This window comes from Coregonus clupeaformis, chromosome 25 (assembly GCF_020615455.1).
Source record: "Coregonus clupeaformis isolate EN_2021a chromosome 25, ASM2061545v1, whole genome shotgun sequence".
Taxonomy (NCBI): domain Eukaryota; kingdom Metazoa; phylum Chordata; class Actinopteri; order Salmoniformes; family Salmonidae; genus Coregonus; species Coregonus clupeaformis.
Window position 1 is genome coordinate 26,180,725 of NC_059216.1, and position 23,259 is coordinate 26,203,983.

The 23,259-nt window shown below is 46.0% G+C and overlaps 1 protein-coding gene across 3 annotated transcripts; it reads right to left on the reverse strand.

The window, feature by feature from the left end:
* Positions 1-4,410: 4,410 nt before the first annotated feature.
* LOC121539465 lies at positions 4,411-14,480 on the reverse strand. Of its 3 annotated transcripts, none has more exons than XM_041847982.1 (7): positions 14,315-14,480; positions 8,541-8,685; positions 6,222-6,288; positions 5,881-5,950; positions 5,689-5,796; positions 5,472-5,561; positions 4,411-5,374 (listed from the first exon to the last, which is right to left on the reverse strand). In XM_041847982.1, exons 2-7 carry the CDS (start codon positions 8,675-8,677, stop codon positions 4,545-4,547), a joined length of 1,302 nt encoding a protein of 433 aa, XP_041703916.1. In that variant the 5' UTR covers positions 8,678-8,685; positions 14,315-14,480; the 3' UTR covers positions 4,411-4,544. The 3 variants fall into 3 exon arrangements, with proteins under 3 accessions (XP_041703916.1, XP_041703915.1, XP_041703918.1); XM_041847981.1 differs by having other exon boundaries at positions 8,541-8,688; XM_041847984.2 differs by lacking the exons at positions 8,541-8,685; positions 14,315-14,480 and having other exon boundaries at positions 6,160-6,616.
* Between the last annotated feature and the right edge of the window lie 8,779 nt (positions 14,481-23,259).

The following is a 23,259-nucleotide window of genomic DNA, read 5'->3' on the forward strand; positions in this document are numbered from 1 at the left end:
GCTGCTCTTCCTCCCAGGGAAGGACTGCCCATTCCATGATCTCGCCATCACAGTTGACAACTCCGTTGTGTCCTCCTCCCAGAGTGTGAAGAGCCTTAGCGTGTAACCTGGACAATACCCTGTCGTTCTCCGCTAACATCAAGGCGGTGACCCGATCCTGTAGGTTCATGCTCTACAACATTCGGAGAGTACGACCCTGCCTTACACAGGAAACGGTACAGGTCCTAATCCAGGCACTTGTCATCTCCCATCTGGATTACTGCAACTCGCTGTTGGCTGGGCTCCCTGCCTGTGCCATTAAACCCCTACAACTCATCCAGAATGCCGCAGCCCATCTGGTGTTCAACCTTCCCAAGTTCTCTCACGTCACCTCTGCACACTCCACTGGCTTCCAGTTGAAGCTCGCATCTTCTACAAGACCATGGTGCTTGCCTACAGAGCTGTGAGGGCAACGGCACCTCCGTACCTTCAGGCTCTGATCAGTCCCTACACCCAAACGAGGGCATTGCGTTCATCCACCTCTGGCCTGCTGGCCCCCCTATCTCTGCGGAAGCACAGTTCCCGCCCAGCCCAGTCAAAACTGTTCGCTGCTCTGGCACCCCAATGGTGGAACAAGCTCCCTCACGACGCCAGGACAGCGGAGTCACTCACCACCTTCCGGAGACACTTGAAACCCCACCTCTTTAAGGAATACCTGGGATAGGATAAAGTAATCCCTTACCCCCCAAAAAAAAAAACATATTGTAAAGTGGTTATCCCACTGGCTATAAGGTGAATGCACCAATTTGTAAGTCGCTCTGGATTAGAGCGTCTGCTAAATGACGTAAATGTAAAGGTAATGGCGTTAGGTTATACAGTGTTTGCAAGGCTAATGAAATGACTGGGAAGGAGGATAGGATCGTGAGATACCTGTCTCATATAAGAGTATATTAGATGGGGAAGTGTTATGCTATATTTGGACTGGGTACAACCCTTACCCTCATCATCAGATATATTATAAAGTCTAGAAAAAAGGCACAAATAGTTGAGTATACATTTTGTTACGTTACAGCCTTATTATAAAATGGATAAAACAAATATATTTCCTCATCAATACCCCATCATGACAAAGCGAAAACAGGTTTTTAGACATTTTTGCAAATGTATTAAACTTTGCTATGAGACTGGAAATTGAGCTCAGGTGCATCCGGTTTCCATTGATCAAACCTGGCACCATCCCTATGGTGAAGCATGGTGGTGGCAGCATCATGCTGTGGGGATGTTTTCAGCGGCAGGGACTGGGAGACTAGTCAGGATTGAGGCAAAGATGAACGGCGCAAAGTACAGAGAGATCCTTGATGAAAACCAGAGCTCTCAGGACCTCAGACTGGGGCGAAGGTTCACCTTCCAACAGGACAACAACCCTAAGCACACAGCCAAGACAAAGCAGGAGTGGCTTCGGGACAAGTCTCTGAATGTCCTTGAGTGGCCCAGCCAGAGCCCAGACTTGAACCCGATCGAACATCTCTGGAGAGACCTGAAAATAGCTGTGCAGCAACACGCCCCATCCAACCTGACAGAGCTTGAGAGGATCTGCAGAGAAGAATGGGAGAAACTCCCCAAATACAGGTGTGCCAAGCTTGTAACGTCATACCCAAGAAGACTCAATGCTGTAATCGCTGCCAAAGGTGCTTCAACAAAGTACTGTGTAAAGGGTCTGAATACTTATGTAAATGTAATATTTATGTTTATTTTTATTTTTATAAATTAGCAAAACATTTTAAAAACCTGTTTTTGCTTTGTAATTATGTGGTTTTGTCTGTATATTGATGAGGGAGGGTGTCACGCTCTTACTCTGAGGACTCTTATTTGTTGTGTCAGGGTGTGATTTTCCTTGTTGTGTATATTCATTGTGGTTATGTTCTATGTTGGATTTTCTATGTTTTAGATCTAGAATGTGTAGATCTATGTTGGCCGGGGTGGTTCCCAATCAGAGGCAGCTGTAGCTCATTGTCTCTGATTGGGGACCATACTTAGGCAGCCTTTTGGCACCTGTTAGTTGTGGGATCTTGTTCCGTGTAAGGTATGTTGTCTGTGTGCTACCTTGGACTTCACGTATCGTTTGTTTATTGTTTTGTCGTTGTGTTTATACGTTAATAAACATGTATGCATATCACGCTGCGCCTTGGTCCGTCCCGTTCGTCTATAAACGAACGTGACAGAAGATCCCACCAAACGAGGACCAAGCAGCGTGTCCAGGAGCAGACAGCCTGGACCTGGGAGGAGATCCTGGATGGTAAGGGATCCTGGACTTGGGAGGAGATTCAGGCCGGGATGGATCGTCGTCCTTGGGAGGAGACAGTGGAGGCGCGATATAGAGAGGAGCAGCGGCAACGCGGAAGGCGCCGGCCGAGGAAGAAGCCCGAGAGACAGCCCCAAGAAAATGTTTTGGGGGGGCTAAAAGGGTGGTTGGCGGAGCCTAGAGGTAGAGCAGAGCCAACCCCCCATACTCACGCGAGGAGGCGTGTGACTGGGCAGGCTCCGTGTTTTGCGGAGCTACGTACTGTGTCGCCAGTGTTCCGGCACAGTCCTGTACGTCCTGTGCTAGCACCACGCACGTGTCGTGTGAAGATGGGCATTCAGCCAGGACGGGGTGTGCCGGCTCAACGCTCCTGGTCTCCAGTACGCCTCCTCGGTCCCGCATATCCTGCGCCTGTTCTACTAGCTGTATTGCCAGTGCGCGTGCACAGCCCAGTGCGTCCTGTGCCAGCACCCCGCATGTGTAGTGCGAAAGTGGGCAGCCAGCCAGGACGGGTTGTGCCAGCTCTCCGCTCCAGACCTCCAGTCCGCCTTCGCAGTCCGGTCCGGCCCGTTCCTGCTCCTCGCACCAAGCCAATGGTGTGCATCGCCAGCCCGGTCCGGCCTGTTCCTGTCCCTCGCACCAAGCCAGTGGTGCGCGTCGCCAACCCGGTCCGGCCTGTTCCTGTCCCTCGCACCAAGTGCGCGTCGCCAGCCCGGTCCGGCCTGTTCCTGTCCCTCGCACCAAGCCAGTGATGCGCGTCGCCAGCCCGGCCCGGCCTGTTCCTGCCCCTCGCACCAAGCCAGTGGTGCGCGTCGCCAGCCCGGTCCGGCCTGTTCCTGTCCCTCGCACCAAGCCAGTGGTGCGCGTCGCCAGCCCGGCCCGGCCTGTTCCTGCTCCCCGCACCAGACCAGTGGTGCGCGTCGCCAGTCCGGTACGGCCCGTTCCTGCTCCCCGCACCAAGCTAGTGGTGTGCGTCGCCAGCCCAGTTCAGCCCGTTCCTGCTCCCCGCACCAAGCCAGTGGTGCGCGTCGCCAGCCCGGTTCAGCCCGTGCCTGCTCCCCGCACCAAGCCAGTGGTGCGTGTGTCCAGTCCGGCACGGCCCGTGCCTGTTCCACCGGTGCCTGGCCCGGCACCGGTCAGCTGCTCCACTCCGGAGCTAGAGCAATCCGCTCCACCGGGGTCCGGTCCAACTCCGGTCAGCGGATCCACTCCGGAGCCAGAGCAGTACGCTCCACCGGTGCCCAGTTCAGCTCCGGTCAGCTGCTCCACTCCGGAGCCAGAGCAATCCGCTCCACCGGGGTCCAGTCCAACTCAGGTCAGCGGCTCCATTACGGAGCCAGAGCAGTCCGCTCCACCGGTGCGTGATCCAGCTCCGGTCAGCAGCTCCACTCCGGAGCCAGAGCAGTTCGTTCCACCGTCGTCGGGTCCAGCTCCAGTCAGCGGTTCCAGTCCAGACCCAGACGTCAGCCCCTCTCCAGGTTCGGGGTCTCCCACACCAGGGTCCAGACAGGGCTTGGTATGTCATGGGAGGAAGGAGAGGGAAAGCAGCGCACCGAGGTCCAGACCAGACCAGGGGCGCAACAGGGAGGTGGAGAGTAAGTGGTGGTCACGCCCGGAGTCGGATCCGCTTCCGAGGCGGAATGCCCACCCGGCCCCTACCCTGTTATGTTTATATGGCGCGGTTGGAGTCCGCACCTTTGGGGGGGGGTACTGTCACGCCCTGACTCTGAGGACTCTTATTTGTTGAGTCAGGGTGTGATTTTCCTTGTTGTGTATATTCATTGTGGTTATGTTCTATGTTGGATTTTCTATGTTTTAGATCTAGAATGTGTAGATCTATGTTGGCCGGGGTGGTTCCCAATCAGAGGCGGCTGTAGCTCGTTGTCTCTGATTGGGGACCATACTTAGGCAGCCTTTTGGCACCTGTTAGTTGTGGGATCTTGTTCCGTGTAAGGTATGTTGTTTGTGTGCTACCTTGGACTTCACGTATCGTTTGTTTATTGTTTTGTCGTTGTGTTTATACGTTAATAAACATGTATGCATATCACGCTGCGCCTTGGTCCGTCCCGTTCGTCAACGAACGTGACAGAGGGGGAAAAACAATTTAATCAATTTTAGAATAAGGCTGTAACGTAACAAAATATGGAAAAGGTCAAGGGGTCTGAATACTTTCCGAAGGCACTGTAAATACAAATAGCATTGAGTACATAATAACACACATTTGCAGTGCTTTTTAAAAGTCTTAAGGGATATTCTACAATGATCATCCCTCCATCTCTCCACTTCTTTCCGGTAATGGAGGTAAAGATTCCTCGTCTTCCTCGTCCTCTGGTGGAGGCACAGGGGGTGGGGTAGGGCACTTATTAAGCTTCCTGCTCACCCTGGCATACATTGGATTCCACCCCCTGTCACTCAAACCCTCCTCTTCCTCCTCCACCAATGAGAGTGGGCTTGTCAGGTCAAGCCCCTCCCCCGGGTCTGTTACTGTAGTTATTATTGGCTCATAATCAGGCAGTGTGGTTGCGCTCGATTGCTGGACCAGTTCAGCTTTGATCTCATAGCCTGGGCTTGCCAGGTCCGTTGGCTCTGTGACCATGGTTGTGTCATCGTCAGGCTGTGTGGTTGATTCGTGGACCAGTTCAGCTATGGTTTGATAGCCTGGGGTTGCCAGGTCCACTTCCACAGAGGGTTCATCAGGAGTGAGCTCCCCAATGATCTCATAGGTGTGCTGGGGTCGGACCCCCAAGGAAGGCCCCTGCTCCTCACCCTCCACCTGACCCTCTTCTTCAAGCTGAGCGATAAAGTTGGAGCTGAATTCTGCCGGGGCCTCCAGGCGGTCATGGTCATTCACGATGGGGATATCAACAGGTTCAAGGCTGTTCACAATGGGGGCATCCACAGGTGCAAGATTGTCCACGATGGGGGCATCCAGCACCAGGGTGTGAAGTACATTCATGATGGGGGCGTCCAGGGTGTCCCCTGAATAGACAGGAGGGGGTACAGACTCGAGGGGGGTGTCAACCTCCACCACGGATATGGGGGCTGGGATAGAGCGGAGCTCGGCTGTGAAGTTCAGGACGTCCCTCAAGTCACCTACAAGGTGAGAAAATAAGTAACCTGAAGCTTAGCCAAAGAGAGATTGAGCCCAATTAGTTTGAGAAGTGCACATGGGTGATTTGAGGTAGCCTACCGATGTCGACGGTGGTGGGAGGGGAAGGAGATATAATCGTCATGGCCACAGGGTTTCCGTTGGCGATCTGCAAGGCACCTGGAGAATCGCCTGCAGGACATCAAAACACACCTGTAATACTCACCCACTACTCACCGCACTTGTGTGAAAGACACATGGGAGAAATACGTAGGGAGATACAGAGAGAGTGAAACAGAGAGAGTGGTGAAGGCAGTACCTTGCTCATCTGGCGCCTCCCTGTGGCTCCTTGAGGGTTTGAACCTGGAGCCATCCTGCTCAGCAGGAAGCTGCTCTGGGATACTGTCTTCAGGTATGTGACTGAAATCTAACCAGGGAGGAGATGAAAACAGAACACACACTGTAAGACAACCATTCTAGTAGATCTAGAGGTAGCAGTTCGGTTTCCCACCTCTCTCGTCTTTTCTGATGTCATTGATCATGGGGTTTTCCCTGGCGGCCAGGTCATCCTCCAACTTTACCTGTCAATCAAAAACACTCAGGTAAAAATATCACAGTATACTGGGTTCATAATTTCCCTGTCATTGGTCTCAGGGCAAAGTACTCTCAAAAGGATTCCATCCATCGCATCCCTCCCTCCTCTCTTCCCACCCTTCAACCCTTTGATCCCTTCTACACCTTTCTTGCTTCCTCCCTTCCTCGGTATCTCCCTATCTCCTCTCTTACTGACTTCTGTGTAACCCTGGTCAGGACATAGCTGTCGTCATTGTTGTTGGCTGTCCTGTCTCTCACCACTCTCATCAGCTGTGATTGGGTTCTCTCCACCTCCTCACCACCGTCGTGGAGCTCAAAGGATTGCCTGTGGAACACAACACAGACTAGAGAATCCGAACAAGTTCAACAGATATCTACTGATAAACTTGCTTTAAGCTTTTTCTAGTAGTCCATTTGAGTTTTTACTCTCTTTGTTCAGAACCTAACAAAGGTATGTCTATTCTCTCTCTCGCTCGTAAAAGAAAAATAAACAGATTGAAGTATCTGAGTGATTCACCGGTGGTATCGACCTATACATTATGTACGTTATTTGAAGTGTGTCATTTCGTAATGTAGAGTGAGAGGGAGAGAGGGCCCTATACCTCATACCACAGGAATTCCCTGAGCCGCCAAACCTGAACGTTCTGTCTGTCTGGAATGTGTGTGTGTGTGTGTGTGTGTGTGTGCGTGTGCGCATGCGCGTGTGAGAGAGTGTGAGTGTGTGCATGCGTGCGTGCGTTTGAGAGAGACATAAAGTGGGGAAAAAAAGTATTTAGTCAGCCACCAATTGTGCAAGTTCTCCCACTTAAAAAGATGAGAGAGGCCTGTAATTTTCATCATAGGTACACGTCAACTATGACAGACAAAATGAGAAAAAATTCTAGAAAATCACATTGTAGGATTTTTAATGAATTTATTTGCAAATTATGGTGGAAAATAAGTATTTGGTCAATAACAAAAGTTTCTCAATACTTTGTTATATACCCTTTGTTGGCAATGACACAGATCAAACGTTTTCTGTAAGTCTTCACAAGGTTTTCACACACTGTTGCTGGTATTTTGGCCCATTCCTCCATGCAGATCTCCTCTAGAGCAGTGATGTTTTGGGGCTGTCGCTGGGCAACACGGACTTTCAACTCCCTCCAAATATTTTCTATGGGGTTGAGATCTGGAGACTGGCTAGGCCACTCCAGGACCTTGAAATGCTTCTTACGAAGCCACTCCTTCGTTGCCCGGGCAGTGTGTTTGGGATCATTGTCATCCAAATGCACTCTAGCAAACTTCAGACGGGCCTGGACATGTACTGGCTTAAGCAGGGGGACACGTCTGGCACTGCAGGATTTGAGTCCCTGGCGGCGTAGTGTGTTACTGATGGTAGGCTTTGTTACTTTGGTCCCAGCTCTCTGCAGGTCATTCACTAGGTCCCCCCGTGTGGTTCTGGGATTTTTGCTCACCGTTCTTGTGATCATTTTGACCCCACGGGGTGAGATCTTGCGTGGAGCCCCAGATCGAGGGGAGATTATCAGTGGTCTTGTATGTCTTCCATTTCCTAATAATTGCTCCCACAGTTGATTTCTTCAAACCAAGCTGCTTACCTATTGCAGATGCAGTCTTCCCAGCCTGGTGCAGGTCTACAATTTTGTTTCTGGTGTCCTTTGACAGCTCTTTGGTCTTGGCCATAGTGGAGTTTGGAGTGTGACTGTTTGAGGTTGTGGACAGGTGTCTTTTATACTGATAACAAGTTCAAACAGGTGCCATTAATACAGGTAACGAGTGGAGGACAGAGGAGCCTCTTAAAGAAGAAGTTACAGGTCTGTGAGAGCCAGAAATCTTGCTTGTTTGTAGGTGATCAAATACTTATTTTCCACCATAATTTGCAAATAAATTCATTAAAAATCCTACAATGTGATTTTCTGGAGAGAAAAAAATCTCAATTTGTCTGTCATAGTTGACATGTACCTATGATGAAAATTACAGGCCTCTCTCATCTTTTTAGGTGGGAGAACTTGCACAATTGGTGGCTGACTAAATACTTTTTTCCCCCACTGTATTTTGGTTTATGATTATCTACAAGACAAAAGACAATACGACATTCAAAGACAATGTCCCTATCAAGTGTAGAGTATTATGACAGTGAGGGGCGAACTAGTTGCAGCCTGGAGCACTGAGCTCCATGCATGTTTCATTCATACATTTACCTACACCTCATTCCTGTAAGCCTGTCATATAGGTTCATATATATATATATATATATACTCAGACATACAGTCTGTAGGATTTCAAGTTAAGACAGTTTGCTACAGGAAATGTGAATTATTATGTGGATTATAATTAATGAACATTGTTGTAGGGGTTCATACCTTTTTCGTTAGAGAAAATCAAGTCTGAAATTTCAACGTGAAAATTACAAACTTCAGAAGCCTTTTTAAACCTCAAATACACTACAAGTTTTCCTACAACAGGGTGATCAAATTAAGATCCTACATCTGTAGGCGTCAAACGCTCTCTCTAATGCAACAAAATAAGAATGTTATGGTCCCTGGGAATAAAAAATAATCAAATTAATCTATCACTGACCTTCCACAGTTGGTGCAGAGGGCGAGGAGGATGATGGAGAGGAGGAGGAAGAGCAGAGAGAACACAACGACCTCTGGAGAGAATGACTCCGACGCTGACACTGCCCACGACCCCATGACCTCTCCCACCGGCGCCATGGCAACTGCTGCTGTAAGTAAAACAGTGAGTGAGAGAGGTGGAGAGAAAGAGAGAGAGAGAGAGAGAGAGAGAGAGAGAGAGAGTGTGTGTGGGTGCATACATGCTTTCGAATGTGCTTGGGTGAAATAAAAGCGTTGGCTCATTTACTGAAAGGAGTGTTTCGTTTGTGTATAGTTGCGATTGATGATGTCAATTTGTACTTTTATGGTTACATGATCAAAGAGAAGTTGACAGAACAAAGCAGAGTACACATTTGTGCACTGAGAGGATTCATCTACTTACTCATTGAAAGTTAATTCAAGAGGGTTCATGTACAGTGCATTCAGACCCCTTGACTTTTTCCACATTTTGTTACGTTACAGACTTATACTAAAATTGATTAAATTGGGTTTTTTCCTTATCAATCTACACACAAGACCCCATAATGACAAAGCAAAAACTGGTTTTTCCTTTTTTTTGCAAAAATAAATTAAAAATTTTATATCAAATTTACATAAGTATTCCGAACCTTTACAGCCTCTAGTCTTCTTGGGTATGACGATACAAGGATCTCTGTAGATCCTCTCAAGCTCTGTCAGGTTGGATGGGGAGCGTCATTGCACAGCTATTTTCAGGTCTCTCCAGAGATGTTTGATCAGGTTCAAGTCCGGGCTCTGGCTGGGACACTCAAGGACATTCAAATAATTGTCCTGAAGCCACTCCTGCGTTGCCTTGGCTGTGTGCTTGTTGGAAGGTGAACCTTCGCCCCAGTCTGAGGTCCTGAGCGCTCTGGATCAGGGTTTTATCAAGGATCTCTCTGTACTTTGCTCCGTTCATCTTTGCCTCGATCCTGACTAGTCTCCCTGTCCCTGCCGCTGATAAACATCCCCACAGCATGATGCTGCCACCACCATGCTTCACCGTAGGGATGGTGCCAGGTTTCCTCCAGACGTGACGCTTGGCATTCAGGCCAAAGAGTTCAATCTTGGTTTCATCAGACCAGAGAATCTTGTTTCTCACGGTCAGAGAGTCTTTAGGTGCCTTTTGGCAAACTCCAAACTGGCTGTCATGTGGCTTTACTGAGGAGTGGCTTCCGTCTGGCCAGTCTACCATAAAGGTCTGATTGGTGGAGTGCTGCAGAGATGGTTGTCCTTCTGGAAGGTTCTCCCATCTCCACAGAGGAACTCTAGAGCTCTGTCAGAGTGACCATCGGGTTCTTGGTCACCTCCCTGACCAAGGCCCTTCTCCCACGATTGCTCAGTTTGGCCGGGTGGCCAGCTTTAGGAAGAGTCTTGGTGGTTCCAAACTTCTTCCATTTAAGAATGATGGAGGCCACTGTGTTCTTGGGGACCTTCAATGCTGCATAAATGTTTTGGTACCCTTCCCCAGATCTGTGCCTCAACACGATCCTGTCTCTGAGCTCTACGGAGAATTCCTTCGACCTCATGGCTTGGTACAATCAATTGAATTTACCACAGGTGGACTCCAATCAAGTTGTAGAAACATCTCAAGGATGATCAATGGATACTGGATGCACCTGATCTAAATTTCATTTTCGAGTCATATGAATACTTATGTAAATAAGGTATTTCTGTTTTTATTTTAACCTGTTTTCGCTTTGTATTATGGAGTATTGTGTGTAGATTGCTGAAGATTTGTATTTATTTAATCAATTTTAGAATAAGGCTGTAACGTAACAAAATGTGGAAAAAGTCAAGGGGTCTGAATACTTTCCGAAGGCACTGTATACACATATTATTATAACTCTTTGTATATTCACAATGTTTATTACATTCTCAGTATTGTCATGCAATTCCCAGCCCTGCCTGCACCCACGTCTACTCAATGAGGAGTAGGCTGTCTTTTTATCCACTTGAGGGTGAGGGGGCCTGGTTATACCCTTACAGTAGATGGTAAGTTAGCAAAAACATTGCCACTATCTTATACAAAACAGTGAGGAATTTCTATTGCTGGCTTTATTGATCAGCAGTATTTATCAAAAAATTGCCTATAAGAATAATGCACACATGCACAGACAGACAAACAGACAGATTAATAACACAAATAAGATAACTCTGACACTGAAGACCTTTAATTATGAATGCAGATAGCAGAGACAACAATGCAACTCTGTCACACATGATTACCTCCCTGACCACATCAAATACATCACTTACTGATGTTAGGAAAAATCTTTTTTTCTGATAGGCTACTCTTACTTAATTACTGTTAATTAATTAATTACTAACTGCACTTAAATACAGAATTATCAACAAGTGTGCGAAACATTTTAAGCAAAGTAAAAAATTGAAATAGAAACAGTGAAACAAAAGAAAACATCATACACTGAGTTTACAAAACATTAGGAACACCTGCTTCTTTCCATGACATAGACTGACCAGGTGAATCCAGGTGAAAGCTATATGATCCCTTATTGATGTCACTTTTTAAATCCACTTCAATCAGTGTAAATGAAGGGGAGGAGACAGGTTAAAGAAGAATTTTTAAGCCTTGAGACAATTGAGACATGGATTGTGTATGTCTGCCATTCAGAGGGTGAACCGGCAAGACAAAATATTTAAGTGCTTTAGAACGGGGTATGGTAGTAGGTGCCAGGTGCACTGGTTTGAGTGTGTCAAGAACTGTAACGCTGCTGGTTTTTTTTATATTCAACAGTTTCTCGTGTGTATCAAGAATGGCCCACCACCCAAAGGACATCATGATATGACATGTTCATTCAGAATATGGCTTCTACAGATAGCTTGTAACATATTGTACAGTTGAAGTCGGAAGTTTACATACACCTTAGCCAAATACATTTAAACTCAGTTTTTCACAATTCCTGACATTTAATCCTAGTAAAAGTTCCCTGTCTTAGGTCATTAGGATCACCACTTTATTTTAAGAATGTGAAATGTCAGAATAATAGTAGAGAGAATGATTTATTTCAGCTTTTATTCCCAGTGGGTCAGAAGTTTACATACACTCAATTAGTATTTGGTAGCATTGCCTTTAAATTGTTTAACTTGGGTCAAACGTTTTGGGTAGCCTTCCACAAGCTTCCCACAATAAGTTTGGTGTGAATTTTGGCCCATTCCTCCTGACAGAGCTGGTGTAACTGAGTCAGGATTGTTGGCCTCCTTGCTCGCACACGCTTTTTGGATTGAGGTCAGGGCTTTGTGATGGCCACTCCAATTCTTGACTTTGTTGTCCTTAAGCCATTTTGTCACAACTTTGGAAGTATGCTTGGGGTCATGGTCCATTTGGAAGACCCATTTGCGACCAAGCTTTAACTTCCTGACTGATGTCTTGAGATGTTGCTTCAATATATCCACATAATTTTCCTTCCTCATGATGCCATCTATTTTGTGAAGTGCACCAGTCCCTCCTGCAGCAAAGCACCCCCACAGCATGATACTGCCACCCCCGTGCTTCACGGTTGGGATAGTGTTCTTCGGCTTGCAAGCAGCACCCTTTTTCCTCCAAACATAACGATGGTCATTATGGCCAAACAGTTCTATTTTTGTTTCATCAGACCAGAGGACATTTCTCCAAAAATAATGATATTTGTCCCATGTGCAGTTGCAAACCGTAGTCTAGCTTTTTAATGGGGGTTTTGGAGCAGTGGCTTCTTCCTTGCTGAGTGGCCTTTCAGGTTATGTCGATATAGGACTCGTTTTACTGTGGATATAGATACTTTTGTACCTATTTCCTCCAGCATCTTCACAAGGTCCTTTGCTGTTGTTCTGGGATTAATTTGCACTGTTCGCACCAATGTACGTTCATCTCTAGGAGACAGAACGTGTTTCCTTCCTGAGCGGTATGACGGCTGCGTGGTCCCATGGTGTTTATACTTGCGTACTATTGTTTGTACAGATGAATGTGGTACCTTCAGGCGTTTGGAAATTGTTCCCAAGGATGAACCAGACTTGTGGAGGTCTACCATTTATTTTCTGAGGTCTTGACTGATTTATTTTGATTTTCCCATGATGTCAAGCAAAGAGGCACTGAGTTTGAAGGTATGCCTTGAAATACATCCACAGGTACACCTCCAATTGACTCAAATGATGTCAATTAGCCTATCAGAAGCTTCTAAAGCCATGACATCATTTTCTGGAATTTTCCAAGCTGTTTAAAGGCACTGTCAACTTAGTGTATGTACACTTCTGACCCACTGGAATTGTGATACAGTGAATTATAAGTGAAATAATCTGTCTGTAAACAATTGTTGGAAAAGTTACTTGTGTCATGCACAAAGTAGATGTCCTAACCGACTTGCCAAAACTATAGTTTGTTAACAAGAAATTTGTGGAGTGGTTGAAAAACGAGTTTTAATGACTCCAATGTATGTAAACTTCCGACTTCAACTGTATATGCGACAGTATTTCAGAGAAAAAAAGGACTTACCTTGTGATTCACAGGGATAACGTCTTGACTGTTATAATCCAATCAAATGCATAAAACAGGGCCATCTATCAACATCTTGAAAGTGTCCAACTGATATCATTAACAACGTTTATATTCTATTCTACCATTCCAAGTATGACCTCATATTAGTTCCATTCTGTGTTCTCTGAAACACTTTCACCTCTTTGGAGGGGTCTCACTACCACTGCCAATCAATGATCCGTTGATTTGAGCCAATCAAAATGGGCTGGTGTTGATTGAAAAGCATTTTGATACAAGCCTGTGCTCATAAAAATGCATGTGCTAATTCTACTGCTCACTCTGTACTTGATGCGGCCTACACGTTGTTCAAACAATCAAAATTATATTTTGAAATGTAACTTTTTCTTTCAGGTAACCCATGAGCAAATACTGTAATCCTAATGTACACACACACACACACACACACACACACACACACACACACACAATGTATGCTTGCACAGAGGAACAGGTTGTTTTGACCACACTTGTAAACTCACACTAAGAACAGTGTCAATGAACAGGTTTCCCCTGCCGCCTAAAGCTTAGACTGTAGTCTACGGCAAATGGGTTACTAATTGAAGTGGAAATGGGGTTTATACATTCTTTAGTTTATTGCCTTGTACACACAGGACAAAGAGCAATACAGAACAGTGCTGGTATGTCATTACTGACTTTTGCTGTACAGGCGTTGAAGGCTTTAAAACTGAAACACACACCATCTTTCTCCCTCTTTCATTCTCTCATTTTCGAAAGGCTCTTGTTGTGTTGTTTTTGTGTGTATTGTGTTCTGGGAATTGGGATCAAGCAGTTCTTGTTGTTACTGTACAATACTGTGACAGAGTATCTCTTGCTGTGCAGGCATTTGGGACAGATAATGTGTTAGTGTACAATGATATCAAACTGGCAGCTATTTTAACAGTGCACAGCAGCCCCCAACTGATGTTTAACCCTTGATCAGTGGTGCATAGTGTGTTGTGACCCCAGCTGTGTGTGCCACTGAGATGATAGAGGGAAAGGAGAAGTGAAAGAACACTTGATAAATTGAAGGAGAGAAAGGAGAAGATAAACACTTAGCAGATGGTAGATATTGTGTATGACAGTGTGAAGAGTTAAAAAATGCAAACAAGCATAGACGGTACGGTATTAGTGGAGTACATACAGCATTTGTGCAAAGGCCCACAAGCACACACACACGCACACACAGTTTAAGAGAAATAAGCACTTACAAAGTGAAGTATTTAGCAGGGTCGGACAGCTGACCTTGTTAGAGATGGTCAACAAACAGCAACACCTTCTCAACCAAATGTACCATGTCAATATGGTACACCACAGCCACCACGTCTCTCCCTCTCTCTCTGTCTCTCTCTCTGTCTCTGTCTCTGTCTCTGTCTCTGTCTCTCTCTCTGTCTCTGTCTCTGTCTCTGTCTCTGTCTCTGTCTCTGTCTCTGTCTCTCTCTCTGTCTCTGTCTCTGTCTCTGTCTCTGTCTCTCTCTCTGTCTCTGTCTCTGTCTCTGTCTCTGTCTCTGTCTCTGTCTCTGTCTCTCTGTTCTCTTGTCACTGATCTCTGTTTCTATTCAGCAGCAAGTAACTTTGGAACTTTACTTCCTCATTCTCTCTCTCTCTCCCCCCACCTCTTTCTTTCTCTCTCTTACTCGCTCAATGTGACACACTTCTCAGCAAACCGGAAACATACACAGAATATTAGCTAAGATTCCCATTAAGTTCTAGTCAGGGTTTTATCTAACATTAGGATGATAACACCCCAAAACCATTCAAATAATGTTTTTGATAACAAAATGTTTGTTTTTTCTTCAGAAAATGTTTTAAATGAAATATCGTTGGAATGTTCTCCTGACATTCACTAAAATGTTTTGCACATTTGTAACAACTACATTCCCCAGACTTTCTCATTAGGATTCCAGGTAATGTAATAACACAATGTACCAGTAATGTTTTTAGAACATACTGCCGCAACAAAATGTCAGAACAATAGAAATGTTTCTGAGAAAACATTACGGGAACATTCTGCTAATGTTGATGGAGATGTTATTAAAAACACAGATAACAACAAGCAGGGAATATTCCCACAATGCTCTCATAAAGTTGTAGTGTGACGTTATGACATGATTGTTCCAATAACATTCCCTAAACATTCTTCAGAAATCATGTCTGGATTTAATGTAAACAATTCTGAGAAAACATTATTGGAACGTTCCGCTAACATTAATGGAGATGTCATCCGAGACATCTACCCATGTATAGGATCTTAATTTGACCACACAGCAAATCTAAATTGGTTCTGTGAATGTTCGCAGAACATTCATTACGTTGCACCAAATGTTCTAATAACACAAAAACTATCCAGTTGTGCTGACGATTATACAATATTCGTATAAACATTCACCTGATGTTGCAAGAACATTCCCAGAACACATTTTGTCTGTTCTTTAAAAGTTCCCAGAATATTGGGGACATCACAAGAATATTGGGGACATCACAATTTGTAAGTCGCTCTGGATAAGAGCGTCTGCTAAATGACTTAAATGTTAAATGTTATATGTTCCCAAAACACAAAAACTGACCAGTTGTGCTGATGATTATACAATGTTGGCATTAGGGTGGAAAAAACATTCCTATAGTAACAGAGCATATGTTTTATGTTATTAGAAAAGTTCCCAAAACGTCATTAGGTTTGTAAGAACAGTGTTGGGACATTGCAAGAGACAGCTTCCCAAAACACAAAATCTGTCATGTGATTCCAAATAAGTGCCATATGTGTTTCTATATGGATTGTTGTACAACTAACTTCCTTAACAGTAAGACAACACTAACACATTAAAGAAACCTCCATAGATTGTTCATAAATTAATTTTATCATTCTGGGAACATAGGAATAACATGCTAAGAATATTGAGGGAATGTTTTGTGTACCCTGATACAACCCTTAAATTAGTGTGTCCTTATTACTGGGTAATTATTACTCTGATACAGTGGCGGCTCCTGAAAAAATTCTCAGGAGGGGCAATTTTTCTGATGATTTAGGTGACCTACACACATTTTAAAAAAGATATGTCCAGCAACAACATGAAGACAGGGGCAGCATATAAGTCAATACCAGAAGCATTTATTGACTGATCTGGGGAGATGGATTCCAGTTTCTGTGACAGATTATAAATAATCTCTGATGCCTTTGTTATATTAGCTTTTGGTTGAATGTACTGTCGTAGTAAATATATAATGTTATAGCTTGGTCTGACTAAAATCTTGTGCATGACCCATTTTGTGTTGGGCGTTTGTTTTCAATCAATGCTGTTCCTATCCTATAACAATGGACAAAAGAGTCCTATCTTGTCAGCCTTGTCAGCAGGTGGCCAAGGACAACACCCACGCCATAGGTCTCTCAGTTCTTCCAACTCACGAGTTCTTGCTCTGAGGACACACACACACACACACACACACACACACACACACACACACACACACACCATCATCACTGATAACACACACACACACACACATCATCACTGTTAAACACACACACACACACACACACAAAAATCCCCTCTCTTTAGGCTGAACATTTGAAGACAGAGAACCCGACTCAGAGCCAATGCAACAGTGGAGGGGACCTCGCCCAACTCATCAGGACCAATCAGAAGATCAGAACTACTGTCACGGTCGTCTATGAAGTAGGACCAAAGCGCAGCGCGTTGAGCGAACATGACTTTATTTAATTAAAGCCTAACACGAAAACCACAAAACAAATGACGATACGTGAAGTCCACAGTGACAATGACTGTACAGGAACAAAAACCCACAAACACAAGGTGAAAACACACAGTTTAAATATGGCTCCCAATCAGAGATAACGAGCCGACAGCTGACACTCGTTACCACTGATTGGGAGTCACACGACCAAACAAGGAAACAACCACATAGACAACCCAACCAAACAGAACACAACGAAACGAACACACCCTGGCTCAACATACAAAGTCCCGGAGCCAGAGCGTGACAGTACCCCCCCCTAAAGGCGCGGACTGCGACCGCGCCTCAAAAACCCCAAACAGGGAGGGCTGGGTGGGCATTACTCCTCGGAGGCGGCTCCGGCTCGGGCTTGACCACCACCCTTCTTCAATCCCCCGTAGCGCCCCGGTCCGATCTGACCCAGCTGGTAGGATCTGGACTGACGACGCGCACCCCCTGGCTTGGCGCGTGAGGCAGGAACGGACCGGACCTGGCCGACGATACGCACCCTAGGCTTGATCGTGGATTCGGAACGGGCCTCACCAGGCTGACGACTCGCATCCCTGGCTTGGTGCGAGTAGCAGGAATGGGCTGGATCAGGCTGACGGCTCGCACCCTTGGCTTGGTGCGAGTAGCAGGGACGAGCTGAACCAGGCTGACGACTCGCACCCTTGGCTTGGTGCGAGTAGCAGGAACGGGCTGGACCAGGCCGACGACTCGTACCCCTGGCTTGGTGCGAGTAGCAGGAACGGGCTGAACCAGGCTGACGCCTCGCACCCTTGGCTTAGTGCGAGTAGCAGGAACGGGCTGGACCAGGCTGACGACTCGCACCCTTGGCTTGGTGCGAGTAGCAGGAACAGGCTGGACCAGGCTGACGACTCGCACCCTTGGCTTGGTGCGAGTAGCAGGAACAGGCCGGGCTGGGCTGGCGACGCACACCGTAGGCTCTGTGCGTGGAGCAGGAACAGGCCGGGCTGGGCTGGCGACGCACACCGTAGGCCTTGTGCGTAGAGCAGGAACAGGCCGGGCTGGGCTGACGACGCACACCGTAGGTTTTGTGCGTGGAGCAGGAACAGGCCGGGCTGGGCTGGTGACGCACACCGTAGGTTTTGTGCGTGGAGCAGGAACAGGCCGGGCTGGGCTGGCGACGCACCCGTAGGCCTTGTGCGTAGAGCAGGAACAGGCCGGGCTGGGCTGACGACGCACACCGTAGGTTTTGTGCGTGGAGCAGGAACAGGCCGGGCTGGGCTGGTGACGCACACCGTAGGTTTTGTCCGTGGAGCAGGAACAGGCCGGGCTGGGCTGGCGACGCACCCCGTAGGCTTTGTGCGTAGAGCAGGAACAGGCCGGGCTGGGCTGGCGACGCACCCCGTAGGCTTTGTGCGTAGAGCAGGAACAGGCCGGGCTGGGCTGGCGACGCGCACCGTCCATTTGGTGCGAGGGGTCGTAACAGGCCGGACCGTACTGGGGACACACACCACTGGCTCTACCCCGGGAACTGGAACGGGCCGGACCGGACTGGTAATACACCCCAGTACCACTCGCCGTGCCTCTACATCTCCTTTCCCTACTTTGACCAGTAGCCCCCGTAACCTGGTGGCCTTTTGAATCTGCCCCTTTTCTGCCTCCGTCAGCCCCGTCGTCCGTGCCGTTTGCCCCCCCCTAAAAAATTATTGGGGGTGCCTCTCGTCCCTCCGACGCTGCTCCCACGTCCAGGCTGCCTGTTCCTGGACACGCTGCTTGGTCGTAGAATGGTGGGTTTTTCTGTCACGGTCGTCTATGAAGTAGGACCAAAGCGCAGCGCGTTGAGCGAACATGACTTTATTTAATTAAAGCCTAACACGAAAACCACAAAACAAATGACGATACGTGAAGTCCACAGTGACAATGACTGTACAGGAACAAAAACCCACAAACACAAGGTGAAAACACACAGTTTAAATATGGCTCCCAATCAGAGATAACGAGCCGACAGCTGACACTCGTTACCACTGATTGGGAGTCACACGACCAAACAAGGAAATAACCACATAGACAACCCAACCAAACAGAACACAACGAAACGAACACACCCTGGCTCAACATACAAAGTCCCGGAGCCAGAGCGTGACAACTACTAGATTCAACCTACATCATTTATTGTATAAAATGTCTGCACACAATGTTTTCGGGGCTCTCTTCAGATAGCTCCCTAAGAGTTTGACGAACGAGTCCGTGCACGCGATTCCAGATATCTTTACCTCTGAATAAACTGCCTTTATTATACCATATCCACCCTGTCCAAAGTCTCTACTTGGTCTCAGTTCTCCAGTAAACTTGTGATTATCAACAGTACACAACGGTAACAAACAATTGGGGGAACTCACGGGGCAGATAGTAAGGTCGCAGTGACACAGAAAGCAGTTCAATGTCGGGGTACAGAGTCGCTCTCTTACCAGGATCGATTTTCCCTGTGACTGTGTCAGATCGCGGTCCGCTCTGACCAGGGTGAAGCCGGCCGGCTCCACTTCTCTGTCCGGGACTCTGTCATCCAGCCAAGTCTCCCAGCTGTATTGGATTCCGCTGCCAGCAGCGTTTTCATTATTTAGTCCGTTCGTAGCGGGTATGTACACGATCAACAAGATCAGTCCAAAACCCACCACTGGAAATCCATGGTTGGCAGAATGTTTGTAAACTAAGTGTACAAATTAAAAACATAAAATAACGCCACTAAGTGTACAAATTAAAAACATAAGATAACGCCACACTGCAGGTCGCAACAGAGACGCTGCTAGCCGCTATTTTCTTAGTTACGTTCATGGTTACGTCACGTATGACGAAAGCGTAAGTGCAAGCCCACAGACACCCATAGAGATTGTATTGAAAGCTTTGAAATTTGAAAAAAATAGATTTTACATGGGAGTCTATGACAGACTTCTGGGCGATTTTCAACATGACTGAAATCGCCCCAAAAACGGGCGGGGCCATTTGAAGCACGACTTTAGCCTGATTTGACATTTAGTGGCAGTCAGATCAGATTAGAACACTGATAACTACTGTTGCCGTGATATAATTGATTAGAAAAAAAATCCCTTCCTTTTCCCGTTTGGCAGTGCGTCGCCCATATCGCCCTATTGAACACACCGCCCCTGACTCTGAATACAGTGCAACAAGCTCATTAAGTCCAGTGTTTTGTTCACATATCTTTTGTGATGTCCCCACAATGTTCCCACCAGACTGTTCCCACAACATAATGAAACATTCTGGGAACCTTTAAAGAACAGACTAAATGTGTTCTGGGAACGTTCTTGCAACATCAGGCGAATGTTTAATACAAACATTCTATAATCATCAGCACGACTGGACAGTTCTTGTGTTATGAGAACATTTGCCGCAACCTAACAAATGTTCTGGGAACATTCTGGGAACAGAACCAACTTTGCTTTGCTGAGTTGTCATATTCTGACATGCTTTATCTCACTCTCCCAACCTGATAAGAGTTAACATGTCTGCTTTCAGTCTAGCTTTCAGAATCAAAACTATCACCGCTCAAGTTATTAGGTTGAGTGTATGTTTTATATGTAAAGACCTGCACAGATATAGTAATTTTAGGTAACACTTTACATTCAACCCTTACAATAGGGTGTCCTTATTACTGGGTAATTATTACTCTGAATACAGTGCAACAAGTTCATTAAGTATTGTTGCACTGTACTTACAGCAGTGAAAAGTAAGTACTGAAAAACAGCTTCTATCTCAAGGTCATCAGACTGTTAAATAGTTACCACTAGCGGGCCTCCGCCCAGCTCCGCCCCTGAACTTTAGGAACTGTCACTAGCCGTTTACAACCCGGTTACGCAACCCTGCACCTTAGAGGCTGCTGCCTATGTACATAAACATGGAACACTGGTCACTTTAATAATGATTACATAATGTTTTACCCACTTCATATGTATATACTGTATTCTAGTCAAGGCCATCCTATTCCACTTTTGCTGTACATATACTATTTTGTCCTACGTATTCTACAGATATCCTACATGTTCTATCCATATAATGTCCATAATGTCTATACATCCCATCATATACAGTTGAAGTCGGAAGTTTACATACACCTTAGCCAAATACATTTAAACTCAGTTTTTCACAATTCCTGACTTTTAATCCTAGTAAATATTCCCTGTTTTAGGTCAGTTAGGATCACCACTTTATTTTAAGAATGTGAAATGTCAGAATAATAGTAGAGAGAATGATTTCTTTCAGCTTTTATTTCCCTTTGGCCCATTCCTCCTGACAGAGCTGGTGTAACTGAATCAGGTTTGTATGCCTCCTTGCTCGCACACGCTTTTTCAGTTCTGCCCACAAATGTTCTATTGCAGGGTTCTTCAATTCCGGTCCTGGAGGGCCGAAACACTTCTGTTTTTTATTTGTACCTGGTAGTTAATTGCACTCACCTGGTGTCCCAGGTCTGAATTAGCCCCTGATTAGAAGGAGAGGATGAAAAATAGAGGTGTTTCGGCCCTCCAGGACTGGAATTGAAGAACCCTGTTCTATAGGGTTGAGGTCAGGGCTTTGTGATGGCCACTCCAATACCTTGACTTTGTTGTCCTTAAGCCATTTTGCCACAACTTTGGAAGTATGCTTGGGGTCATTGTCCATTTGGAAGACCCATTTGCGACCAAGCTTTAACTTCCTAAATGATGTCTTGAGATGTTGCTTCAATATATCCACATAATTTTCCTTCCTCATGATGCCATCTATTTTGTGAAGTGCACCAGTCCCTCCTGCAGCAAAGCACCCCCACAGCATGATGCTGCCACCCCCATGCTTCACGGTTGGGATGGTGTTCTTCGGCTTGCAAGCAACCCCCTTTTTCCTCCAAATATAACGATGGTCATTATGGCCAAACAATTCTATTTTTGTTTCATCAGACCAGAGGACATTTCTCCAAAAATAATGATCTTTGTCCCCATGTGCAGTTGCAAACCGAAGTCTGGCTTTTTTATGGCGGTTTTGGAGCAGTGGCTTCTTTCTTCCTGAGCGGCCTTTCAGGTTATGTCGATATAGGACTCGTTTTACTGTGGATATAGATACTTTTGTACCTGTTTCCTCCAGCATCTTCACAAGGTCCTTTGCTGTTGTTCTGGGATTGATTTGCACTTTTCGCACCAAAGTACGTTCATCTCTAGGAGAAAGAACGTGTCTCTTTCCTGAGCTGTATGATGGCTGCGTGGTCCCATGGTGTTTATACTTGCGTACTATTGTTTGTACATTTACATTTTAGTCATTTAGCAGACGCTCTTATCCAGAGCGACTTACAGTTACTGAGTGCATACATCATTTTTTTATTTATTTTTCATACTGGCCCCCCATGGGAATCCACTGGTACACCTCCAATTGACTCAAATGATGTCAATTAGTCTATCAGAAGCTTCTACAGCCATGACATCATTTTCTGGAATTTTCCAAGCTGTTTAAAGGCACAGTCAACTTAGTGTATGTAAACATCTGACCCACTGGAATTGTGATACAGTGAATTATAAGTGGAATAATCTGTCTGTAACCAATTGTTGGAAAAATTACTTGTGTCATGCACAAAGTAGATATCCTAACCGACTTGCCAAAACTATAGTTTGATAACAAGAAATTTGTGGAGTGGTTAAAAAACGAGTTTTAATGACTCCAACCTAAGTGTATGTAAACTTCCGACTTCAACTGTATATAGAGTGCATTCGGAAAGTATTCAGACCCCTTGACTCTTTCCACATTTTGTTACGTTACAGCCTTATTCTAAAAAATTTAATAATGATCTTATCAATCTACACAAAATACCACATAATGACAAAGCAAAAACATGTTGTAAGATATTTTTGCTAATCAGTACTTTGTTGAAGCACCTTTTGTAGAGATTACAGCCTCAAGTCTTCTTGGGTATGACACTACAAACTTGGCACACCTGTATTTGGGGAGTTTCTCCCATTCTTCTCTGCAGATCCTCTCAAGCTCTGTCAGGATGGATGGGGCGCGTTGCTGCACAGCTATTTTCAGGTCTCTCCAGAGATGTTCGATCTGATTCAAGTCCAGGCTCTGGCTGGGACACTCAAGGACATTCAGAGACTTGTCCCGAAGCCACTCCTGCGTTGTCTTGGCTGTGGGCTTAGGGTCGGTGTCCTGTTGGAAGGTGAACCTTCACCCCAGTCTGAGGTCCTGAGCGCTCTGGAGCAGGTTTTCATCAAGGATCTCTCTGTACTTTGCTCCGTTCATCTTTCCCTTGATCCTGACTAGTCTCCCAGTCCCTGCCGCAGAAAAACATCCCCACAGCATGATGCTGCCATCGCCATGCTTCACCGTAGGGATGGTGCCAGGTTTCCTCCAGACGTGACGCTTGGCATTCAGGCCAAAGAGTTCAACACGAGCAATGGACATTAGACAGGTGGAAATCTGT